This window comes from Neomonachus schauinslandi, chromosome 9 (genome assembly GCF_002201575.2).
Source record: "Neomonachus schauinslandi chromosome 9, ASM220157v2, whole genome shotgun sequence".
Classification (NCBI taxonomy): domain Eukaryota; kingdom Metazoa; phylum Chordata; class Mammalia; order Carnivora; family Phocidae; genus Neomonachus; species Neomonachus schauinslandi.
Genome location: NC_058411.1, coordinates 81706135 through 81731701, shown reverse-complemented (window position 1 = coordinate 81731701; position 25567 = coordinate 81706135). Strand labels below are relative to the sequence as shown.

The 25567-nt window shown below is 39.8% G+C and overlaps 1 protein-coding gene across 1 annotated transcript in view; it reads right to left on the bottom strand.

The window, feature by feature from the left end:
- RAD51 (RAD51 recombinase) overlaps positions 1 to 25567 on the bottom strand; it is a 31117-nt gene that overhangs the window by 5468 nt on the left and 82 nt on the right. Inside the window, exons 2-6 of the mRNA XM_021695588.1 lie at positions 20460 to 20562; positions 18010 to 18147; positions 9590 to 9707; positions 7939 to 8030; positions 4033 to 4127 (exon numbers count right to left, since the gene is read on the bottom strand). Of these exons, the coding sequence (XP_021551263.1) occupies positions 4033 to 4127; positions 7939 to 8030; positions 9590 to 9707; positions 18010 to 18147; positions 20460 to 20546 (530 nt within the window). The 5' untranslated portion in view covers positions 20547 to 20562. The remainder of the gene's footprint in view (positions 1 to 4032; positions 4128 to 7938; positions 8031 to 9589; positions 9708 to 18009; positions 18148 to 20459; positions 20563 to 25567) is intronic.

Below are 25567 nucleotides of genomic sequence, written 5' to 3'. Positions count from 1 at the left end.
ACATGAGAGGGGGGGAGGGTCAGAGGGAGAAGCAGGCTCCTCGCTGAGCAGGGAGCCCGATGCGGGACTCGATCCCGGGACTCCAGGATCATGACCTGAGCCGAAGGCAGTTGCCCAACCAACTGAGCCACCCAGGCGCCCTCCTATTTTTTAAAAATTATTTTTTCCACCTCTGTAATGGCTACCTAAGACATGAATGCTTAACACTTTGAGCATTCACAAGTAAGACAATTTTCACTCTCATTAAATATACCATAATGGGGCATTTCTTTTTTTTTTTTTCCTTAAAGATTTATTTTAGAGAGAGGAGGGGGAAGGGGCAAAGGCAGAGGGAGAGAGAATCTCAAGCAGACTCCATGCTGAGCACAGAGCCCCACATGGGGCTTGATCTCACGACTGAGATCATGAACTGAGCCAAAATCAAGGGTCAGATGCTCAACTGATGCGCCACCCAGGCACCCTAATGGGTCCCCATTTCTTCAAAGGTATTTTGATTTTATCCATTTATTGAGGCACAACTAAATGCCTGCATCTTTACAAAGCTTCTCTGCACTTCTCAAATAGATGTGATTTTCCTCTTCTGCACTTCCAAAAAACTTGGTTTAGGCCTCTTTATGGCATTTGTGAGAAGCTACCTTACCATTCTTTTACTAGAGTACAAATTCCTTGAGGGAAAAGACTAAGCCTCTCTTACCTAGAACTTTTTTTATACCTAAATTCTAAATAAATGATACCGAATAAAGCTATCCACAACCCAAACAAAAAGACAATCATATCACTTCAATCCAAGTAGTATTTTCATATTAATGTTAACCTAAAATCATTATAGTCCAAAAGTACAACACCGACTCCCTTATGTCATAGTTTAAAAGAGAATCTGTTTAAGCAAAATCAAGGCATTCTTTGAGAACCCTAAGTTTCTATGTTTATGATTCTATCAGTCTTTTACAGAAGCAAGTCTATTCTATGTGGAGAATCTGATCTTTACAAAAGCATACACTACATTAAACCTATTTTGAGATTTAGCTTTAGTAATAGCTTTAATAGCTTTCCTCTGGTTTTTCCTCCCAGAGAGAATAAACAAATATATATTTATAATATAAAATAATACAATAATAATAAATATACATGACATACAATTGACCATTTTAAGCTTTTTAAAATGTATACTCCAGTGGAGTAAGTACATTCCATGCTATGCAACCATCACCACCATCCATGTCCACTTTTTATCATCCCAAACTGAAACTCTTTATCCCTCAAATAATAACCCCCAATTCTCCTCACTCCCTGCCCCTAGGAACCACTGTTCTACTTTCTGTCTTTATGAAATTGACTACTTCAGGTACCTCGTATAAGAGGAATCATTACAATCTTTGTCCTTTTGTAACTGGCTTATTTCACTTAGCATGTTTTTAAGATTCATCCATGTTGTAGCATGTGTGAGAATTTTTTTTTTTTTTTAATTTATTTGACAGAGAGAGACAGCGAGAGGGAACACAAGCAGGGGGAATGGGAGAGGGAGAAGCAGGCTTCCCACGGAGCAGGGAGCCCGATGCAGGGCTCGATCCCAGGACCCTGGGATCATGACCTGAGCCGAAGGCAGACCCTTAACGACTGAGCCACCCAGGTGCCCCAAGATTTTCCCTTTTTAAGATTACTATTCCATTTTATGTTTATATGACATTTTGTTTATCCATTTATCCAGTGATGAATAAGCCGGGTGTTTCCACCTTTGACTACTGTGACTAGTGCTATTATGAACACCAGTGTACAAGTATCTGAGTCCCTGTTTCAATTCTTTATATACTCAAAAGTGGAACTGATGAATTTTACTATAATTCTATGTTTAATTTTTTGAGGATTCACCACACTATTATCCATTTTTGTTAATTTTATGTATAGTGTAAGGGTCTAAATTTATCTTTTTGCATGTTGATATTCACCTTCATTAGCACCATTTATTGAAAAGACAACTATTAAGGAACCATTAAATTGCCTTGGCATCTTTGTCAAAAATCAAGTGACTATAAATGAAAGAGCTCACTTCTGAATTCTTAATTCTGTTCCACTGATCCACATGTCTGTCCTATTCCAGCACCACACTGTCTTAATTATTGTTGCTTTATAGTAAGTTTTAAAATTAAGAAGACCAAGACCTCCAATTTTGTTCTCCTCCGTTACCCCAGAATGTTTTGGCTATTCTGGGTCCTACACATTTCCATATAAATTTTATAATGTTTGTTGATTTCTGCCCAAATGCTTCCTGAAATTACAGTAAGGATTGTGCTGAATTTCTAGATCGGTTTGAGGGACAATTATAACTTTAATAATTTTGTCTCTTCCAATCCATGAATATGGACTGTTTCTCTATGTAGATCTTCAATTTCTTTCAGCAATGTTTTGTAGTCTTCTGTTAAATTTATTTCTATTTTGATTTTTGATCATTTTGACAGTGAATGGAATTCAGTGCTGTGAATGACAGAATTGTTTTCTTAATTTTTCAATTATATACTGCTTGTATATGGAAACACAATGGATTTTTTGCATAGTGACAATGTATCCTACAACCTTGCTCAACTTAGTTCTAGTAGTTTTGTGTATATGCAGATTCCTTAGGATTTTCTAGATACAGGATCATTTCATCGGTGAATAAAGATAGTTCTGCATTTTCCATTCCAATCTGGATGCCTTTGATTTCATTTTCTCACCTGATTGCATTGACTAGGAACTCCAGTACATTCAGTATATTCCACCTTCAATGGAATGTAAATGGTGAGAGTGGACATCCTTGTATTGTTTGCGATCTTAAGGAGAAAGCATTCAGACTTCCACCATTAGGTACAGTAGCTATATGTTTTTTGAAGTGAGATATAGTCCCCAACCATTATGGTTAAATTGCTTATTTTGCTTTTCAATTATGTCAGTTTTTGTTTCACATATTTTGGAGCCTGTTATTAAGGTATGGATATGTTTGTAATTGTTCTATTTTCCCAATGAACTGACTTTTTAATTATAAAATGTCCTCTTTATCTCTAGTAATGTATTTTTTTTTTTGTCTTAAAGTCTATACTGTCTGATATTAGTATAGCCAATTCTCTTACGGTTTCTGTTTGGATGCAGTATCTTTTCCCATTATTTTTTCTTTCGACCTATTTATGTCTCTCAATCTACAGTGTTTCTCTAGAAAACAGCATATAGTTGGATGTAGTTTTTTATCCAGTCTGACAATAACTCATAGATTTTAAAGAGTGCTTTTTTGGGGCGCCTGGGTAGTTCAATCATTAAGCGTCTGCCTTTGGCTCAGGTCAAGATCCCAGAGTCCTGGGATCGAGCCCCGCATCGGGCTCCCTGCTCAGCGGGAAGCCTGCTTCTTCTTCTTTTTTTTTTTAAAAGATTTTATTTATTTATTTGAGAGAGAGAGAGAGAGAGAAATAGCATGAGAGGGGATAGGGTCAGAGGGAGAAGCAGGCTCCCTGCTGAGCCGGGAGCCCGATGTGGGACTCGATCCCAGGACTCTGGGATCATGACCTGAGCCGAAGGCAGTCGCTTAACCGACTGAGCCACCCAGGCGCCCGAAGCCTGCTTCTTCTTCTCCCACTCCCCCTGCTTGTGTTCCCTCTCTTGCTGTCCCTGTCAAATAAATACATAAAATCTTAAAAAAAAAAAAAAAAAAAAGAGTACTTTTTTTTCTAAGGAAGGTCATTCTTCTGAACTACAAACTTTGGGATTTAGACCAGTAAGAGAAGAAACACTCTTCAGACATACGAACCCTGGCAATCACTACAGTGACAGGTGCAGCCAGATTTCTCTCAACTTAGGGGCGCTTGGGTGGCTCAGTCAGTTAAGCGTCTGCCTTCGGCTCAGGTCATGATCCTGGGGTCCTGGGGTTGAGCTCTGTGTCTGGCTCCCTGCTAAGTGGGGAGCCTGCTTCTCCCTCTCTCTCTGTTCCCCCAGCTCTTGCTCTCTCTCTCAAATAAATAAAATATTAAAAAAAAAAAAAGATTTCTCTCATCTAATTCAGTAACCTACCTCTCAGCCACTGCTAGCAGCCGTTCTGGCCTAAAGGTACCCTCAGTGTCAATGTACATGGCCTTTCCTTCTCCTCCACCTCGGTCAATGGGAAGCTAGACAGAACAAAAAGAACAGTGTGGAAATTAACACTGTACTTCTGATATAACTAATCAACTTCCCCACGCACCCCCAATAAAGCAAAGGGAAAAAAACATTTTAAAGAGTCAATCAGAAGTAGAGAGGAGGAGGCATTCCCTTCTGATAGAAATACAGCTAGTAGTAGATATGAAACTCCTGGTGTTCCACAGCATGCAAAGCCAGACTCTTGCCAGAGTTGGACTGCTTGGAAATACAGTCCAAAGTAGGTGATAAAATTCTGTGACTGAATACCAACACAAGATCGAACAATTCTCTCAAGAGTACAAACCTTTGAAACATCATTTACTACCTTAGCTTTAATAAGTTAGAGACCCTGATCCAATACCCAATTGATTTTGTCACATCCAGACCACACTTACACTTCACTTTATTAAGCTGAGTTTGCTTCTGTGGGTCCCTAAAGGGGCTTGGCAATGCCCCAGGGGCATTCTTCGTAAGTTTAAAGGATGACCGAGAGAGAAGAAAAAAGGGGTTTATTCCAATAGTATCTACAGATGTTAAAAATAAACAAAAGGAGAAAAAGGGAAATAGTTAAAAAAAAAAAAAAAAGGAAAGAAAAGGGAGGAATGCCATCAATATTGTCTTATGAGCTACTTAGGGAATTCTTGGTTTTAGGCTACCCATCCTATGCCAGACACCTTTGAGTTCTACAAATTTTATGTGAATGATGCTAAAGGGCAGTTTCCACCCTAGCAATCTACTTTGGAGCAATAATTCACCTTTAAATTCTGAGGAAAATCCTTTAGGACATTTCACAGTAAGGGCCAAGAAGCATCAAATTTTCTTTCTTTTCCTATTTCTGAGAAAATATTTTTAAAAATCATGCAAGTACTATATCCTTGTATTAAAAATTCACACAATATAGAAATGAGTAAAAATCGAAAGCTCTTCTTTATCACTCCTATCTTCCAGAAGTAATCTTCCAGATCATCATCACCTATGTATTTTCAAACAACACTCTTCATATGTGGTTCTGCCATTACTGTGTAAACTTTAGAATATTAATCCCAGTGTCCTTTCCTTAAAATGTAGATAAAACCCACCTTATGGGATTGTTCTGAAGATTAAGTAACTCACAAAGTGTTAAGACAGTGCCTGACATACAGAAAGCACTTCGAGAACTGATGATATTCTCTACCTCTAAGGCACTGACCTTAGCTCAGTTACAGAGGCTTTGTTAATTCGGAAAAGGAAAAATGATTGTTATCATTTCAAATGTTGGCAGATAAATCTTTTAAATCCTAAGAATCCATGGAAGGAGCAAAGGATATGTACGCAACAAAAGAGGGTCTTGACAAAGGAAAGGTTTGGAATCACTGGCCAAGAGGACAGCAAATGCTTAGTTTTTTGGGGAGGAGAAAATCTTGACACTCAAGGGCTAAAAATTAAAGAATTAAGATGAATGAGGATCCCCATTTCTCTCACTTTGTTATCTTTAGTGCTAGCAAGGGAGGAAGCTCTTTTCCAGCTACAAAGACCCAGAGGTCTGGGTATAGGTAGGAAGACTGACAGAAAGTGGACAAGGTCCCAGTGTATTATTGAGCCAAATTTCAAGGGGATGGACCGCATACTCTACACTCCAGCCCATTCTGTCTCCTCCGTCTTGCCCCTCAGTGCCATTGCAGTCATCTTGTATTACCGGATGGGAACACCACCACCAAGTTAGCTATTTTCATAGTACCATAATTTAACTCTTCTTCCTATTTTACATTGATGTAGGTTGTTTTGAACTTTCACCATTTTATAATGCTGTGGTGCAAATTCCTTGTACATTTATCCTTGACTATATGTGAATAGTTGTGTAAGCCACATTTTCTGTCAAAGGGTATATGCATTTAAAATTGGTATGTATGATAAATTGCCTTCTCTGAATTTTAAAATTAGTCTAGTACTTTAAAGAAACATGGTCTGTTCATTTTTGTGATCTGTGGCTCTCAACTTTATGTAACTTCATTATTAGACAGAGATCTAATGTAATAGAGTTTCACTTCATTAAGGTAAGAAAATCTGAACAAATGAGAGCAGATAATGTTTAGATTTAAGCCGTAATCTAACATCCTCTCTATACCTCTAGTTCTAGCTCTTAGGCTGGTGAAATGTAATCCTTTCTGTAATTAATGAATTAGCATCCTTTTTTTTTTTTTTAAAAGATTTTATTTATTTGACAGAGAGAGACACAGCGAGAGAGGGAACACAAGCAGGGGGAGTGGGAGAGGGAGAAGCAGGCTTCCCACTGAGCAGGGAGCCCAATGCGGGGCTCGATCCCAGGACCCTAGGATCATGACCTGAGCCGAAGGCAGACGCTTAACGACTGAGCCACCCAGGCGCCCCGCATCCTTTTTCTTTTTAAAAAAGATTTTATTTATTCATTTGAGAGAGAGCAAAAGAGGCAGAGAATGCACAAGCGGGGGAGAGGCAGAGGGAGAGGGAGAAGCAGACTCCCCGCTGAACTGGAAACCCAATGTGGGGCTCGATCCCAGGACCTGGAGATCATGATCTGAGCCAAAGGCAGATGCTTAACCTTTTGAGACATCCAGGCGCCTCTTCTCTCTTTTTTTTGGAGGGGGGGCGGGGAAGGGTGGAGGGAGAGAGAGACTCTCAAGCAGGCTTCACGCCCAGCTCAGGGCTTGATCGCATGACCCTGAAATCATGACCTGAGCCGAAATCTAGAGTCGGACACTTAAACTACTGAGCCACCCCCTAATCTATTATTTCAATAAAACATGATCTTAGGCATTAATTCACTGTGTCTGTTTCCAAATCCTCCCATGAATGAAACTATAAGTAAAAAAAGTTTTGGGAGAGATACTTAATACAGAGGTAAAGCAGAAAATGGAGGAGTAGAGTCCTTGAGAAGGTGGTCAGAGGTAGTAACCAGATCACACTGATAGCATGCGGTTTTGAAAAGAAAAGGGACACTTTTTCCATTGTAGCCCAAGATAAGAAAAGATGGGTATAATTGTAGGTGGATTTATAAATTTGATGTGAAGAGCAGGTTGGTCATTGGCTGAGTGAGCGTTCAAGAGGAGCATGAAGGTTTGAGAAGAAAGAACGAAGCATGAGAACTGTCTTACTGAATGGGAAAAAGAATGCCTCAACAAATTTAGTAGGTCTGCTAAGCAGTACTGAATGTTAATCTGATGTCTGTCAACTTGAATTTAAAGACAATCAGCTTTATGGTATGATTTTTCTCCAGTATGATCAGCTATTAAGGAACAGGCACTAAAAAGACAGTTCTCATGGGGAGCCTAGGTAGCTGAGTTGGTTAAGCGTCTGCCTTTGGCTCAGGTCATGATCTCGGAGTCCTTGGAGCCAGTCTGCCATCGGCCTCCCTGCTCAGCAGGGAGTCTGCTTCTCCCCTCCACCAAGCCATGCTCTCTTGCTCTCTAAAAAAAAAAAAAAAAAATCTTAGAAAAAAAAAAAAAGACAGTTCTCAAAGAAGCCTCTGAGAAGGGTTCATCTAAGACTGACATCTCTCTAGGTGGGGAATATATATGTGAGGAATGACTTTAATGGTGAATCATAAAATCTAGACTACTGAAGAAGGCAGGTGAAAACAGGGGAAGCATAGTGGATGATAAGAAAACATCTGAAACAATGATGAAATAATCTGAAAACAATGATGTGAAAGTTTCTAGGACGTGGAAGAATTCTGCAGTAGGAGTGAGTCTTAGGGATAAAGTGCCCTTAATGTCCATCCCAAAAGATGCTTGCAAATAGCAATCAACTAATTTTTGCTGATTTGGTTAGAGCCCAAAAGCTTACCTGGCATGTTACAGCCAGCGTATGACAGATTTGAGTCTTCCCAGTTCGGAATTCTCCAAACATCTCTGTGATGGATCCTGTTTCAATTCCTCCTAAAAGAGCAGTAAGAAACACCTCTTAGTAAAATACAAATGTTTAGAAACAATCCTAGAAATGTCCTTGGAACTCATCAGAAAGATGTATACATAATTTGGAAATTCAATTTTCAACAAGCAACAGCTTTTAAAATACTTTATTTTGAAATAATTCTAGATTTACAGAAAATCACAAAGAAATGTACAGGGAGGACCCATGAATTCTTTTTTTTTTAAAGATTTTATTTATTTAGGGGCGCCTGGGTTGCTCAGTTGTTAAGCACCTGCCTTTGGCTCAGGTCATGATTCCAGAGTCCTGGGATCGAGCCCCACATCAGGCTCCCTGCTCCATGGGAAGCCTGCTTCTCCCTCTGCCTGCCTCTCCCTCTGCTTGTGCTCGCTCTCTTCCCCCCATCTCTCTCTGGCAAATAATTAAATAAAATCTTAAAAAAAAAAAAAGATTTTATTTATTTATTTCACAGAGAGTGAGTGATAGAGCGAGCACATGCAGGGGGAGCGGCAGGCAGAAGGAGAGAGAGAAGCAGGCTCCCCATGGAGCAGGGAGCCCGATGTAGGGCTCGATCCCAGGACCCCAGGATCATGACCTGAGCCAAAGGCAGACACTTAACCGACGGAGCCACCCAGCACCCTGGTCCCAAGAATTCTTCACTCAGCCTCCCCGAGTGTTAACATCTTACTTAACCACAGTATCAGTATCAGAAAACTGTCAGCGATACAGCCCAGAGTTTGTTCAGATTTCTCTAGTTATAAATGCACTCATCTCATTTGTATATATGTGTATAGTTCTATGCAATTTTATCACATCTGTAGCTTCATGTAACTACCACCACAATCAAGATATAGAACTATACCATCACAAGTCAATAAGCAGTAAATGTAAAAATTATAGAGATATCATCTAACATTTACTAAATGTTTCTTGTGTACCTGGCATTGTGCTATGCATATATATGTACATTTCATTTAATTCCAATAACCTATAAGGTAGGAAGTCTTTTTATCCTCACCATGAAGACAATAAAACTGAAGCACAGAGATATTAAGTAATTTGCACATATTCCTGAATGCATATTATTTTGCACCCTAAATAAAAGAAAACTTAAATGATTAAATATTTGGGGAAACAACAAGAAACAAATCTAACCTTGCAATAATTTAGGACAGCAATGTTTTCAAAAGTTCAAAAACTACAGGTTTCCATAAAGTCCAAAAGTTTAGTGTGCACTACTGTGCACCACCATGCATTGATACTATAACACAGTATTCAAACATGGAGTGTTTTATCAGATTTTTCCACTTTGTGTTAAAGTAAGCAGAGGATGCTTACTCTCTCTCTGAATGCAGTATTAAACAGAAATTCAATTATTTCATTGGCAGATAATTTTAGTATAAGTAAGGTTCCTCCTGGCAGCAGTCTTACTTCTTCAATGTGGATAGTTCTCTTATCTCTTAATCATATCTAACACATAAATTCTACCCAAATACTTTAGTTTTGTTCTGTGATTTGGATGCTTTGCTAACTGCAGTTTACAGAAGATGAAAAGGGATTACCATACCTTGAAGTAATTTGTCAAGTTCTTTTGAGCCAGTAGTAATCTGTATGATCTCTGACCGCCTTTGGTGGAACTCAGTTGCAGTAGTGAAACCCATTGGAACTAATTTAGCTGCCTCAGTCTGGGAAGAATAAGAAATGTCAAATCAACAAAATATGATTATTAGTAAAACAAGAATCAGACATACTGCAGGAAGAGACAAATTCTAACAAAATTTCCAGAGTGCTTTCTCTTTAAAAAGTCATCAAAAGGAACGCCGGGGTGGCTCAGTCGGTTAAACGTCTGCCTTCGGCTCAGGTTATGATCCCAGGGTCCTTGGATTGAGTCCTGCATCAGGCTCCTTGCTCAGCAGGGAACCTGCTTCTTCCTCTGCCTGCCACTACCCCTGCTTGTGCTCACGCTCTCTCTGACAAATAAAATCTTAAAAAAATAATAAATAAAAAGTCATCAATATACTAATAGTTTTAGTTCTGGGATTATTTTATCTCTCTGGCAACTAAAGGATAAGCTAGAGACTCCATGAAATTAATTTTTTAATTGTTAATTCAAGTAATACATCCACATAGTAAATTTAAAAAAACCTATTATAGACCCACACATACGTACTTCGCCCGACTTATGACAAATGTGACGATACAGTATGAAGTCTAACAAAATATTTAAATTCTCATTTCCTGTTCCATCAACCAGACTGTATCTCTTAACCTCCTACTTTGTTAAATGAGGACATCTGTCCTTTAATCTCTTTTCCCTCCATGTCTACCTTCCCCATCTCTGTCAGCTGTACCTTTTCTTTTACACTGTCAAGGTTGAAAACATTTATATCCCATTTTTCAGTTATTGATAAGTTTTCAATAATCAGTCTACCAATTAATTCCAAAATTTAAAAATAAGTGCATTCAGGAGGGCCTGGATAGTGCAGTTGGTTAAGCATCCAACCCTTGGTTTCAGCTCAGGTCATGATCTCAAGGTACTGGGATTGAGCCCTGCTTCAGACTCCGTACTCAGCACGGAGTCTGCCTGAGATTCTTTCTCCCTCTCCTTCTGCACCTCCTGCTCATGTTCACGTGCTTTTTCTCTAAAATAAATGAAAGATACTAGAAAAAGCACACTAAACAAACTAAGCAGAAGGAAGGAAGGAAGATTAGAGTAGAAACTAATAACACAGAGACTAGAAATAGAGAAAAATCAATGAAACCAGGAGTTGGTTCTTTGAAAATCAGCAAAACTGATAAACCTTTAGCTAGATCAAGGAAAAAAAAGACTCAAATCACAAATCAGGAACAAAAGGACATTACTATCAACCTTACAAAAACAGAATTCTTTTTTTTTTTTTTTTAAGATTTTATTTATTTATTTGAGAGAGAGAGAATGAGAGACAGAGAGCATGAGAGGGAGGAGGGTCAGAGGGAAAAGCAGACTCCCTGCCGAGCAGGGAGCCCGATGCGGGACTCGATCCTGGGACTCCAGGATCATGACCTGAGCTGAAGGCAGTCGCTTAACCAACTGAGCCACCCAGGCGCCCCCAAAAACAGAATTCTATGCCAACAAATTAGATAACTTCAATGAAATAAGCAAATTCCTAGAAAGATACAAACTATTAAAACTCAATAATTCAAAACTCATAAAAATCAAGTCAAGGCACAAATGATTAGTTGAACCTAAATCTATAAGATTTTATTTATTTATTTGTCAGAGAGAGCGAGCGAGCAAGCACAAGCCAGGGGAGTGGCAGACAGAGGGAGAAGCAGGTTCCCCGCTGAGCAAGGACCCCAATACGGGACTCGATCCCAGGACTCTGGGATCATAACCTGCACTGAAGGCAGACGCTTAACAAACTGAATCACCCAGGCGTCCCTGAATCTAAATTCTGTAAAATAAACTGAGTATGACTATAAAAAAAAAAAAAAGAAAAGAAAAATCTGAATACATCCATAGCAAGTAGAGATTAAACTTATCATTTAAAAACTCCACAGGGTGTCTGGGTGGCTCAGTGGTTAAGCATCTGCCTTCGGCTTAGGTCATGATCCCAGGGGCCTGGGATCGAGCCCCACATGGGGCTCCCTGCTCTGCAGGAAGCCTGCTTCTCCCTCTCCCACTCCCCCTGCTTGTGTTCTCTCTCACTGTGTCTCTGTCAAATAAATAAATAAATAAATCTTAAAAAAAAAGTAAAAACTTTACACAAAGAAAAAAGAAAATCAATGAATAGCTGAGTAGTAGCTTTAAATTATTCTCTAAACTTCTCTAATACTATCTCACTTGAAAACTCATTACATTTATATTACAGCTTTGTAAATTTAATTCATTGCAGCACCAAACAGTGTGCTAGAAGTACAATTCTTTCACTAAAATTCCAATGTTAACAACTCAATGTCCCTCATAGGTTTCTGCTGTGAAATTCAAATCATTTCTTTTTTATATGCCACCAGTTTTAAAATCATGGTCCATTTTACCTTGCTTTTATATCTGAGTCATGTCCTTCTCCAGTGTTTTCTGACTTTATCATTTCTCAAATTTACCAACCTCTCAATCTTACCATGTACTGAAACCCTTCTACCTGAAGTTCCTTCTCTTCTCCAAACTGGGCTGTTTGCTCTCTAGGTTAACTACTGTCCCCCACCCTCCTTCACTGAGTACTTGAGTTGGAGTCTAACCTAAATCCTTTGTTTTCCACCCTCATTTTGTTGAAGTATATCCTCAAGTAACTTCCTAAGAAAGTGGATAAGAGAAAAATATTCTGAATTCTTTTATTTCTGAAAATGTTTTATTCTGCCCAAGTACTTGGTTAATAAAATTGCTGCAACAGAATTCTAGGTTTAAAATTATTTTCCCTTAGGGGTGCCTAGGTGGCTCAGTCGGTTAAGCATCTGACTTCAGCTCAGGTCACGATCTTGGGGTCCTGGGATTGGGGCCCACGTTTGGCTCCATGCTTGGTGGGGAGTCTTCTTGTCCCTCTGTACCTCCACCCACTTGTACACTCTCTCAAATGAATTAAATCTTAAAAAAAAAAAAAAATCATTTTCCCCTCAGAACTTTGAAGGCATTATTCTACTAGTTTCTACCAGTCAGATTTCTGGCTAGCTCAGTTGGTGGAGCATGGAACTCTTGATCTTAGGGTTGAGTTCAAGCCCCACAATGGGTGTAGAGATTACTTAAAAAAATAAAATCTTAAAAAAAAAAGGTAGTCTTTCTGATTTTTGTTCCTTTAGAATTGCTTTTTTCCTCTGAATTCTTTCAGAATCTTCTCTTTCTGACTGGTAAACTGAAATTTCACACTCATATATCTAGCTGTGGGTCTTTGACACTCATGAGTTCTTACTATGCGAGATTTCTGCTTCCCTTTAGCTCTGGCAGATTTTCTGTTATTATATCTGAGAATTTCTTCCCTTCTTTTTTTCTATGATCTCTCTTCCTGTAACTTCTACTAATCTTCAGGAAAAATGAAGATTAATGAAAAATAGAAAATAAAAATACCAAAGCAGGGGGGTGAGTGAGACTATAAACCACTACTGAACCCTAATTAATGTATGCTGAAATATTTAGGGGGAAATGTATTGACAGCTTCAACTTTCTTTGAAAAGTATAAAAAAAATCCAAGATGGACTGATTGTTGGATAGAGAGATGAATAGACAGGTGGTAAGTCAAATATATTAAAATGTTAATGGTAGAGTCTAGGTGGTGGGTGCATGAGTTTTCATTGTAAAATTCTTTCAGCATTACAGTAAGTTAGTAAGAAAAAAACATAGGAGATGCTTTTCCTGTTTGTCATTTTTAACTCCTAAATTTTCTTTCTTTTTTTTTTTTAAAGATTTATTTATTTATTTGAGAGAGCGAGAATGAGAGAGAGTACATGAGAGGGGGGAGGGTCAGAGGGAGAAGCAGGCTCCTCGCTGAGCAGGGAGCCCGATGCGGGACTCGATCCCGGGACTCCAGGATCATGACCTGAGCCGAAGGCAGTCGCTTAACCAACTGAGCCACCCAGGTGCCCTAACTCCTAAATTTTCTAGAATATGAGCCCTTACAGGAACAAAATATTATAACCAAGTGAAATGTGAAGTAAAAACCATGCAACTGCCTATAATCTGGGAGAACTTCTATTCTCACACTTAATGTAATGCGTTACTTTCATCTGTGCTAGGTGAAGTCTTAAATCTATAGTTTTCAATAGCCAACAACTACCAGATCTTGGACACAAGACATAGAATGGTGAATAGAAGGAAAGTATTATGGGGCACCTGGGTGGTTCAGTCGGTTAAGCGACTGACTCTTGATTTCAGCTCAGGTCATGATCTCAGGGTTGTGAGATGGAGCCTGATTGGGGCTCTGCACTCAGCAGGGAGTCGGCTTGGGATCCTCTCTCCCTCTGCCCTTCCTCCCACTGCACACATAAGTGCATGCATGTCCTCTAATAAATAAATCTTAAAAAATGAAAAATATTACAAAAAATAACTGTGCTGAATCTGTCAGTGCTTACAGTACGCCAAGAGAACACAGTTCAACAAAAGCTAATTAAAATTAAACTTTGAAAATGTGGAAAAAGGGCGCCTGGGTGGCTCAGTTGGTTAAGTGACTGCCTTCGGCTCGGGTCATGATCCTGGAGTCCCTGGATCGAGTCCCGCATCGGGCTCCCTGCTCGGCAGGGAGCCTGGTTCTCCCTCTGACCCTCCCCCTTCTCATGTGCTCACTCTCTCTCATTCTCTCTTTCAAATAAATAAAATCTTAAAAAAAAAAAAAAAGAAAATGTGGAAAAGATCACATAAAAATCTGTCACCTTCTGAATGAAATCGCTCATAAAATCTTTCTCTCTCAACCACTTTGATTTACATACTACAAATGGATTTTCTTTATTTTCCTTTCTCCACTGTAACAGTGGATATTCTTTTTGAAAATCTCAATTTCAGGAGTGCTTGGGTGGCGCAGTCGGTTGAGTGTTCGACTTTTGGTTTTGGCTCAGGTTGTGATCTCAGGGTCGTGAGATCAAGCCCCACATGGGGCTCCGTGCTCAGCATGGAGCTTTCTGCTCCAGATTCTCTTTCCCTCTCCCTTTGTCCTTCCCGTTCATGCGCTCTCTCTCTAAAACAAATACATCTTAAAAAAAAAGAAAAAAAAAGAAGAAAACCTCAAAGACTTTGGGGGAATAGCTACAGTGACTGAAGAAATCTTTTTTTTTTTTTTTTAAGATTTTTATTGGGGCGCCTGGGTGGCTCAGTCGTTGAGCATCTGTCTTCGGCTTGGGTCGTGATCCCAGGGTCCTGGGATTGAGCCCCGCATTGGGCTCCCTGCTCTGAGGGAGGCCTGCTTCTCCCTCTCCCTCTGCCCCTGCTTGTGTTCCCTCTCTCGCTGTGTTTCTCTGTCAAATAAATAAATAAAATCTAAAAAAAAAAAAAAAAAAGATTTTTATTTATTTGACACAGAGAAAGATAGCGAGAGGTCAGTGTTGTTATGAAGGATCACGACCTGAGCCGAAGGCAGACACTTGATGACTGAGCCACCCAGGCGCCCGACTGAAGAAATCTTTAAACTTTAAAAGCAAATAACATCATCAATCTTTATCTACTAGAAATTTACAATATATAATGTCTGAAATCAAAGAGGAAAGAAAAATAGACCTAGCTCTGTATCATTTTACACATCTCATTTTGCTTTATTAAAGGTTTTTATTTGTGTTTTCATAAAAGCAGGACACTGATTTGATTTCTAAAACTAAGGTCTGACAAGGCATAAGCAAAGATCCTGTCAGGATTTGTTCTGTCACAAATATTAATGCCCAGAAAGAAAACAACCAATAGACTTTAGGGACACCTACTGGCATAGTATCACACATACTCTTTCGATGAGGTATTAGGGGCTCAGAACTGTCATTTCCAATTAAGTCACCACTTCAACAATATATCTGAATAATACAATAAATGACAACTTCAGAGGCGCCTGGGTGGCACAGCTGGTTAAACACACAACTCTTGGTTTAAGCTCAGGTCATGATCTCAGGATTGTGAGACCTGAGCCCTGCATCAGGGTCCATGTTCAGATAAATAAATAAATCTTAAAAAAAAAAAAAAAGATAACTTCATACTTCCATGGATAGCAACATCTTTCCTCTAAGGAATTAAATTAAGAATGAAAACTTTGGGGATGCCTAGGTGGCACAGTCGGTTAAGCATCTGACTCTTGGTTTTGGCTTATTCAGGTCATGATCTCAGAGTCGTGAGATCAAGCTCATGTCGAAGTCTGCTTGGAATTCTCACTCCCTTTCCCTCTGCCCCTCTGGTCCTGCTCTTTCTCTCTTCTCTAAAAATAAATAAATAAATCTTTAAAAAAAAAAAAATTACTTTTCAGCCCTGAGTTACTATTATAAAGTGGTCTAAATAAATGAAGTAAAATCCCTGCCAGTGCTTAAAAATTCAAAGCTCTCAATATAATACCCAATAAAACAGAACTCATCAGGTTGTGCATGTATTAATATATGAAATAGTAAGTGCTCACAAATCTCAGATATTGTTCATTTAACTAAGTTACATGGCAGTACATACACTGTAACTAACCAATAACAGATGATGCAGTCTTTTTGGAATATTCTTTAGGCTTTGAAGATCTTTTCAGAGAAAAATTTCTGTGAAATTATAATAGTAATCAACATAAAATATGAAAATGCAATTTTATACACACTTACTTTACGCTATGTAAAAGTTCAAGGGTAAACCTAACCAAATGTGGGGCACCTGGGTGGCTCAGTCGGTTGAGCGTCTGCCTTCGGCTCAGGTCATGATCCCAGGGTCCTGGGATCGAGCCCCACATCGGGCTCCCTGCTCTGCGGGAAGCCTGCTTCTCCCTCTCCCACTCCCCCTGCTTGTGTTCCCTCTCTCGCTGTGTCTGTCAGATAAATAAATAAAATCTTAAAAAAAAAAAAAAAAAAAAAAGCTAACCAAAGGTGTAACTACAGGGGCACCTGGGTGGCTCAGTCAGTTAAATATCTGCCACGGCTCGGATCATGATCACGGCGTCCTGGGATTGAGTCTCGAGTCGGGCTCCCTGCTCAGCGGGAAGTCTGCTTCTCACTCTCCCTCCATCCCGCCCACTCATGCTCTAATAAATAAAATCTTTAAAAATAAAACCCCAACTGTATAATAACTATATAAATACCAAAGGATAAGTGCATAAAATAAAATGTAATCATGGAGAATTATGAATGGTAAAGAAAAATTAATAGTAGCTGTAAGAGGCTGGAGGAAAATGAGAAAAGATCGTAATATGATAGGATGAAAATAACTGGATTCTAGTTTTAGTTCTGCCATTGCCTGCATGACCTTGGGTAAATAATTGAACCATTGTACCTTAAGTTTCTTTATCTGTAAAACAGAGATAATACTGACCCTACCTATTTTTCTCAGTGTTGTTATGAAGGTCAGATGAGAGTATGTATGAAAGGGATGAGATTTCAAAGTTAAAATGCCATATAAGGGATTACAAGGTTACTACTTCATTTCTATTAAGCCAGTAAAATCACTTATATCATTAAGGTTAAAAAAGAAAACAAAACTAAGCACATGATTTGAAATCACATTCTCTTGTCATTATTGAAGAATCTTGCCTATGATTAGTTAGCTAACTAGAAATAAAAACAACTTTTCTATTTGAAAGTAAAACTTGTTTATTATACAAAATGAAGAAACTTGAGAAAATCGAGGCAAAAATAAAAATTACTCACATTCTTACTATCCAGAAATAACACCACAAATATTTTAGTGTATTTATCCTGTGTATGTGCTATACATATACACACTTTTTTTTTTTTTAAAGATTTTATTTATTCATTTATTTGAGAGAGTGAGAGCACATGAGAGGGGGGAAGGTCACAGGGAGAAGCAGACTCCCCACCGAGCAGGGAGGCCGATGCGGGACTCGATCCTGGGACTCCAGGATCATGACCTGAGCCGAAGGCAGTCGCTTAACCAACTGAGCCACCCAGGCGCCCTATACACACATTTTTAAAAACAAAAATCAACCATGTATATATGTACATACTTATGTGTTTTATTACCCTGCTTTCTTATATCAGGAACATTTTCCTATGTCAACGAATATTTTTTGAAACTCTTTTTAGTGGCTACATACTAATGAATGTATTTCTAAGGCACGAGATCGTAATTTCTAGAAAGATAAGGTACATACCACTCACTGTTGGTGCGAATGCAAACTTGTCAACTTGGCGGTACTTATAGCCCATGAAACTAATTTCCTTGAGAGAAAATCCCAATTTATGCCAGGAGGCACATTCAAAGATAATTAACTAGTGCAGTCACCTCCGCAAAGGGGAACCCGATGACACAATAAGGGATGAAAGAGCAACACTGCAACTTTTCACTGTATATCCTTTTGTACTATTCCCACTAATGCCTCCCTACATCACATAAACAGTACTTACCAGAATTTTGTCAGCTTTGGCTTCACTAATTCCCTTAATATTTATTAGTTCCTTCTTTGGTGCATAGGCAACAGCCTCCACAGTATGGAATCCAGCTTCTTCCAATTTCTTCACATCATTGGCATTTATGCCACATTGCTGCAAGTGAAGAAAACCATGGATAAATGTAAGCTTCAGTTCTCTCATCTAATGTAGATATTTGCCCTACCCACTTCAGATCTGTTTTGAAGAACTGTGATATTATATGCAAAAGCTTTGAAAAGTATTCTCTACACATGAGGTATTTAATAACAAATTATCAACCTTTTCATTTTGAAAACCAATACTTTTAAACTAATAATCCCATGTATGTATTCTCATCATGAGTTGGGACCAAACCACTAATTCACAGGCACTGGAATAAACCTGTAACTCTCAACCTTTTATGACTGGGATTCTAAATGAACCCTGAGGGGCGCCTGGGTGGCCCAATCAGTTAAGCGGCTGCCTTCGGCTCAGGTCATGATCGTGGGGTTTTGGGATTGGGCCCTGCGTCAGGCTCCCTGTTCGGCGGAGAGCCTGCTTCTCCCTCTCCACGTGCCTGCCACTCTGCCTACTTGTGCTCTCTTTCTGTCAAATCAATCAATCAATCAATCAATCTTAATAAATAAATAAATGAACCTTGAGGGGCGCCTGGGTGGCTCAGCCGTTAAGCATCTGCCTTTGGCTCAGGTCATGATCCCAGGATCCTGGGATCAAGCCCCGCATTGGGCTCCCTGATGAATGGGGAGTCTGCTTTTCCCTCTCCCTCTGCCACTCCCCCTACTTGTGCTCGCTCTCTCTGTCAAAAAAAAAAGAACTTTGAAACACTGGGCCCTAAGAAGCCACCTTATTATTATTATTATTTTTTTAAAAGATTTTGTTTATTTAACAGAGAGAGACAGCGAGAGAGGGAACACAAGCAGGGGGAGTGGGAGAGGGAGAAGCAGGCCTCCCGCGGAGCAGGGAGCCCGATGCAGGGCCCGATCCCAGGACCCTGGGACCATGACCTAAGCTGAAGGCAGACGCTTAACGACTGAGCCACCCAGGCGCCCCAAGAAGCCACCTTAAACCAGTGTTTCCAATGTTTTCTACATCAAGCACACATTAAAAAAAAAAAAAAAAAATTTTTTTTTTTTTCTTTAATCTAAGCTGGAGTAAACAGATAAGGCTGCCCCAGAGCTGAGGGTAGCAAAATGACTGGAAAGCTCTAACAACTGACATTAAAAATGGGGGAAAACCGGGATGCCTGGGAGGCTCAGTGGGTTAATCGTCTGCCTTCAGCTCAGGTCATGATCCCAGCCTCCTGGGATCAAGCCCCATGTCAGGCTCCCTGCCCAGTGGGGAGTCTGCTTCTCCTTCTGCCCCTCCCCCTGCCCATGCTCTCTCTCTCTCAAATAAATATATAAAATCTTAAAAAAGAAAATGGGGGAAAACTACTTTTGGTCAAGGACTCATATACCAATTCTCAAAATAAACCACCCAAAGGTACCTCTTCCTACCTACATTACAAATTCAGCTTTGATTTTATTAGCCATTGAAGCTATGACTGCTGGGGCAATATTAGTTAGTGGTGGAATGTGTATGTACTTGCGGGTTAGAAAGGTTTTTGAGAGGGGAGAGAATAGTACCTGCCAATAGAAAAAAACTCTACTATTAATATTTAAGCAATAAGCAAAATGCACGTGTGGGTATAAGGATGCTCATGATACCAGAATTTGTGATGCTGAACTCTGTAATATTTAACACACACCTGTTTAAATTAACTTCTGGAGTCTTGAAGCTTAGCTGGGGGTGGTAGGAATATGTTTTAAAGAGACAGAAGAATGAAGGCTTTCTCTGCTTTCCCTCCTACTTCTTTCAGCCTATGTCAGCTGCATTCACACTGTGGGGCCTCGGTACAATGGGAAGAAATAGTGCAAGGCCCCAGCTCTAGTGCTTGATGTTCCTGTGCAGAGTCCTGAATTGGAGCTTGGCTCTTATACCTTAATAACCACAAGCCCTTCTCCCTGACCACGACAGCTGTCTTGCTAGTAACTTCAGACAGATATGGGTCAATGGAGAGACAATGCTCCTCTTCCTGCATAGCTGTCCCAGGCCACTCTAATTCTTTGGATTGTAATTTCATACATAGTATAAACATCACAGAGACTCCACCATGGGATCCTAGGGCTTCTTAGTTTTTGACAATCCAACTCTGAGAAAGAAAAATGATAAAGTAGAAGGAGAATTCTTAAACAAGACATCTGGCCAGATATGTCTAGCAATTATCTCAAGCCTTTCCACAGGATCCTTGATAACACTTCTGAAAACTCTAATTTGGGTTTGACCTTAGGTAATAAATCAATGGTTTACGAAAAGGTTGTGATTTCTCCCAATAGGTAGGAGACTCTAATCTAGCAATATAATTCCAAAATTAACTAAGTACATACCTCTAATCGTGAAATAGGTTGTGGGCCAAAGCTCTCTTCTTCCACTGAAGTATCTGCATTTGCTTCAAGCTGCATTTGCATAGCCATTACTCCGCAATCAATACTGAAAAATAGAGATGGCCAGAAAAAGTACAGAGCTGCAAACTTCATTTTGAAATAAATCTCTGAAGAATTTCTCGTTAGTCTTTTGGTCTAATCACTGACCTACCTTTCCTTCCTACTGCAGGAAAAAGAACATATCTCACCAGCTTTCCTTTCCACCCACCTAGTTCTACCAGAAATAGTTTAGGAAGAGTCAGGACTAGTCTGCTTCTTAAAGATGCACAGCTTAACTAGACCAACTATGTCCCCAGTTCCCCTGCTTCATATTCCTTGAGAGTAGGGGCCAAGTCTTATTTATTTATGTACACCCTGATACATTAAATATTAGTTGTTTGGTAAGTATTTGGTAAATGAATGCAGACTTTCCAAGACTCTACTTAAAATTAAAAAAAAAAAAAAAATTGGGGGCGCCTGGGTGGCTCAGTCGGTTAAGCGTCTGCCTTCAGCTCAGGTAATGATCCTGGGATCCTGGGGTCCTGGAATCGAGCCCCAAGTCAGGCTCCCTAACGGGAGCCTGCTTCTCCCTCTCTCCCCACTTGTGCTTTCATTATCTCTGACTCTCTCTCTCAAATAAATAAAATCTTTAAAATAAATAAATGGGGGCGCCTGGGTGGCTCAGTCATTAAGCGTCTGTCTTCAGCTCAGGTCATGATCCCAGGGCCCTGGGATCGAGCCCCGCATCGGGCTCCCTGCTCTGCGGGAAGTGTGCTTCTCCCTCTCCCACTTCCCCTCCTTGTGTTCCCTCTCTCTGTGTGTCTCTGTCAAATAAATAAATAAAATCTTTAAAAATAAAAATAAAATAAATGAATAAAAATAAAAATACTTTTAAAAAAATTGATGAAAGTTTGTTATACTATTTCAACTTCATTGTTCCCTTCCAGCAAGTAGGGTTTGGGGGTGGTGGGAGAGGAGTGAAATGAAGGTACAGAATGACTGCACATAAGCCTCCACTCCTGATAAGGCAGTAGACTGAGATGAGAAGTACTTCCCACCTTAGCCAAGGATCATAGCTTGTAGTCACATATTCTGCTTCCAATAGCAATGTGTGAAATTTAGGGCGCCTGGGTGGCTCAGTCGGTTAGGTGTCTACCTTCGGCACAGGTCATGATTCCAGAGTCCTGGGATCGAGTTCCATATCAGGCTCCCTGCTCAACTCCCTGTTGAGCCCTCCCCTCCCTGCCCTTCCCCTGGCTCATGCATGTTCTCGCTCTCAAATAAATAAAATCTTTTAAAAAAAAGGGGGGGATGTATGGAATTTAAACATCACCATTTTAATCAATTTCAGACCTCACTGAATGCACAAATGAATAAATAACATTCAAGTACCCTGCTCAGTCTGAAATCTCCCATACAGCATTAGGCGCATACCTAGTCAGGTTATTATGATCGTTAAGATTGCTCAGGTTGAAAAGAATGAAGAACAAAAAATTTTAATGATCTTCAAAGGTGTTAGTAAAAGTAAGTCTTTTTTTTTTCCCTCCAAGAGTTAAGAGGCTTAACCAACTGGACCACCCAGGCACCCCAAAAATGAACAAGTCTTAATGTTCACAGGAATAAATGAATTTAAATCACACCAAAACAATCTGGACAATTTAACAATCTGGATAAATTTTTTTTAAAGATTTTATTTATTTATTTGAGAGAGAGAATGAGATAGAGAGCATGAGAGGGGGGAGGGTCAGAGAGAGAGGCAGACTCCCTGCTGAGCAGGGAGCCCGACGTGGGACTCAATCCCGGGACTCCAGGATCATGACCTGAGCCGAAGGCAGTCGCTTAACCAACTGAGCCACCCAGGCGCCCAATCTGGATAAATTTAATGCAAAAGATAACACATATGAAATCTCCATTCTTCAAAACTTGACAAAAGAGGACCATTTGTTCTCCCCCCCCCCTTTTTTAAGTATAGTTGATTCACAATGTCACATTAGTTTTAGGTGTACACCATAGTGATCTGACAACTCTGTATGTTATGCTATGCTCACCACAAGTGTAGCTACCATCTATCACCATACAACACTATTACAATACCACTGACTATATTCCCTATGCTGTACCTTTTGTTCCTGTGACTTATTCATTCCATAACTGGAAGCCTGTACCTCTCACTCATATTCACCCATTCTGCCCATCCCTCCTTCTCCCTCTGGAAGCCATCAGTTTGTTCTCTGTATTTATGGGTCTGTTTCTGCTTTTTGTTTGTTCATTTATTTTTTTTATACTCCACATATAAATGAAATCATATAGTATTTGTCTTTCTCTGTATGACTTATTTCACTTAGCATAGTACCTTCTAGGTCCCCCCATATTGTTGCAAACAGGAAGATCTCATTCTTTTTAATGGCTGAGTAATATTCCATTACACACACACACACACACACACAATCTCCTTTATCCATTCATGAGTGGATGGACACTTGGGTTGCTTCCATATCATGGCTATTGTAAATAATGCTACAATATGGGGCGCCTGGGTGGCTCAGTCAGTAAGCGTCTGCCTTCGGCTCAGGTCATGATCCCGGGGTCCTGCGATCAAGCCCTGCACTGGGCTCCCTGCTCAGCGGGGAGCCTGCTTCTCCCTCTCCCACTCCCCCTGCTTGTGTTCCCTCTCTCGCCGTGTCTCTCTCTGTCAAATAAATAAATCTTTAAAAAAAAAAATGCTGCAATAAGCATTGGGGAGCGTATATTTTGTCAAGTCAGTGTTTTCATTTTCTTTGGGTAAATACCCTGTAGTGGAATTACTGGATCACATGGTATTTCTATTTTTAATTTTTTGAGGAACCTGCAAACTGTTTTCCATAGCAGCTGCAATAAATGTAAATTAGTGCACCAACAGTTCACGAGGGTTCCTTTATCTCCACATCCTCACCAGCCAGGCTCCCTTATTTCTTATCTTTTTAATTTTAGCCATTCTGACAGATGGGAGGTGATATCTCATTGTGGTTTTGGTCTGCATTTCCCTGATGATTAGTGATGTTGAGCACCTTTTCATGTGTCTGTTTGCCATCTGTGTCTTCTTTGGAGATGACCATTTGTTCTTGATTAGTTCAGATGCAGATCTCTTAGAGGGCAGATTTAGCATAATGTGCCTATGATAATGCTAAATATCGGAATCACCTGAATGCAATTTAAATTTAAACCTCTCCCTTCATAATTTATGAAAAAGATGGAACTCCAGAGTAATGGAGAAAGGATGGTCTTTTCAATAAACAGTGTTGAGTTGATGGAAGAGCCTACAGAATAAGCAACCACCCCCGTCCCCCACCACACACACACAGAAGAAACATCCATTTCCAATTCATTATAGATCTAAATGTAAGACGTAAAACAAAGCTTTTGGAATATAAGCGAGTATCTTCACGACTTAAGGATAAAGATTTCTTAAACTGGATACATAAAGCAACAACCAAAAAAGAAAAGACTGAAAAACTGGACTACATTTAAATTTAGAACTTCTGTCTATCAAAAGACACTATTAAGAAAATAAAAAAACTATGGTTGGGGGACAAAGTATTTACCACATATACAACCAAGGGCTGATAATTAAAATATATAAGAAACTTCAGGGGCGCCTGGGTGGCTCAGTGGGTTAAGCGTCTGCCTTCAGCTCAGGTCATGATCCCAGGGTCCCGGGATTGAGCCCCGACTCGGGCTCCCTGCTCAGTGGGAAGTCTGTTTCTCCCTCTGCCTGCCGCTCTACCTACTTGTGCTCTCTGTCAAATGAATAAATAAAATTTTAAAAAATCATAATAAATAAAATATATAAAAAACTTCAAATCAGCAAGAAAGACAACCCAATAGAAAAACAGAGATCTGAACGAGCACTTCAGTATAGAAGATAGCCAATGGTCAATAAACTTATGAACCAACGCTCAACCTAATTATCAGGAATATTAAAACCATAAGGTATTACTATATGCCACCAAAATAGATAAAATTAAAAAGATTGACAATATCAAGTGTTGGCAAACATGTGAAACAACTGAACACTCATATACTGCTGGTTTGAATGTAAATCAGTACTTTAGAAAACTGGCATTAAATGTGGAAGTTGAATATAGACAAATGCTATGACCCATGAATTTCAACACTGTATTACTAACCAACTGAAAAGCATACCCATGTGCACCAAAATATACATAGGCATGTTCTCAGCAGCCTTTCTCCTTTAAAAAGTCAGAAACTAGAAACAACCCAAATGTCCACCATAGGCAGGAAGAATAAGGAATTCGATAGGGGGAAAAAAACCCAACTATTACTATATACAAAGATATGTATGAATCTACAGACAGAATGCTGGGTGAAACCAGACACAAAAACATAAATAGTATCACTTAGAAAAAATTCAAACACAGGCAAATTTAGTCACTGGTGTTAGAAGTCAATACAGTGGTTACCTTTGGGGAGAAAAAGGGACCTACTAGAGGGGGAAAAAGGGAAGTTTTGGGGGTGCTGACAACATTCTATTTATTGACCTGAGTAGTGATTACACAGATATATTCTCTTTGAAATAATTCAGAGCTGTATACACTTTTGATTTGTGCATTCTTCTATATGCATATTACACTTCACTTTAGAAGTTAAAAAGAAAACAAACAAACCAAAACACCTCACCACAGATGATTCCCTAGGTATCACGTTCACGGCCTTCCGCATTAGGTAACGAAAACACCTTTTAGGAAACTGGAGGCGGGTACTTCGTAAGCAAAGCACGGAGTAATGGAAAGAGGACTGACTAGAAATCCGGAAACCCTGGCCCTGACACATACAGCTGTGACATTAAATCTTTACACTTCTCTAGATCTCGGCTTTCTCGCCTCCGCTCATAAAATGGGTGTTGGAAATGAAGGCTTCTAAGGTTCCTCCCAGCTCTGTAGCCTGAGGACCGCATCAGTTTTCGCCCTAACCAGCTCCGACGGTGGGCTGGGCCCAGGCATGCCCCTGCTCCGCCCGGCCAACTCCGGTTTCTCACTTGGCGCAGAGGGGCCTATAAGCCGGCTGCCGGGCCA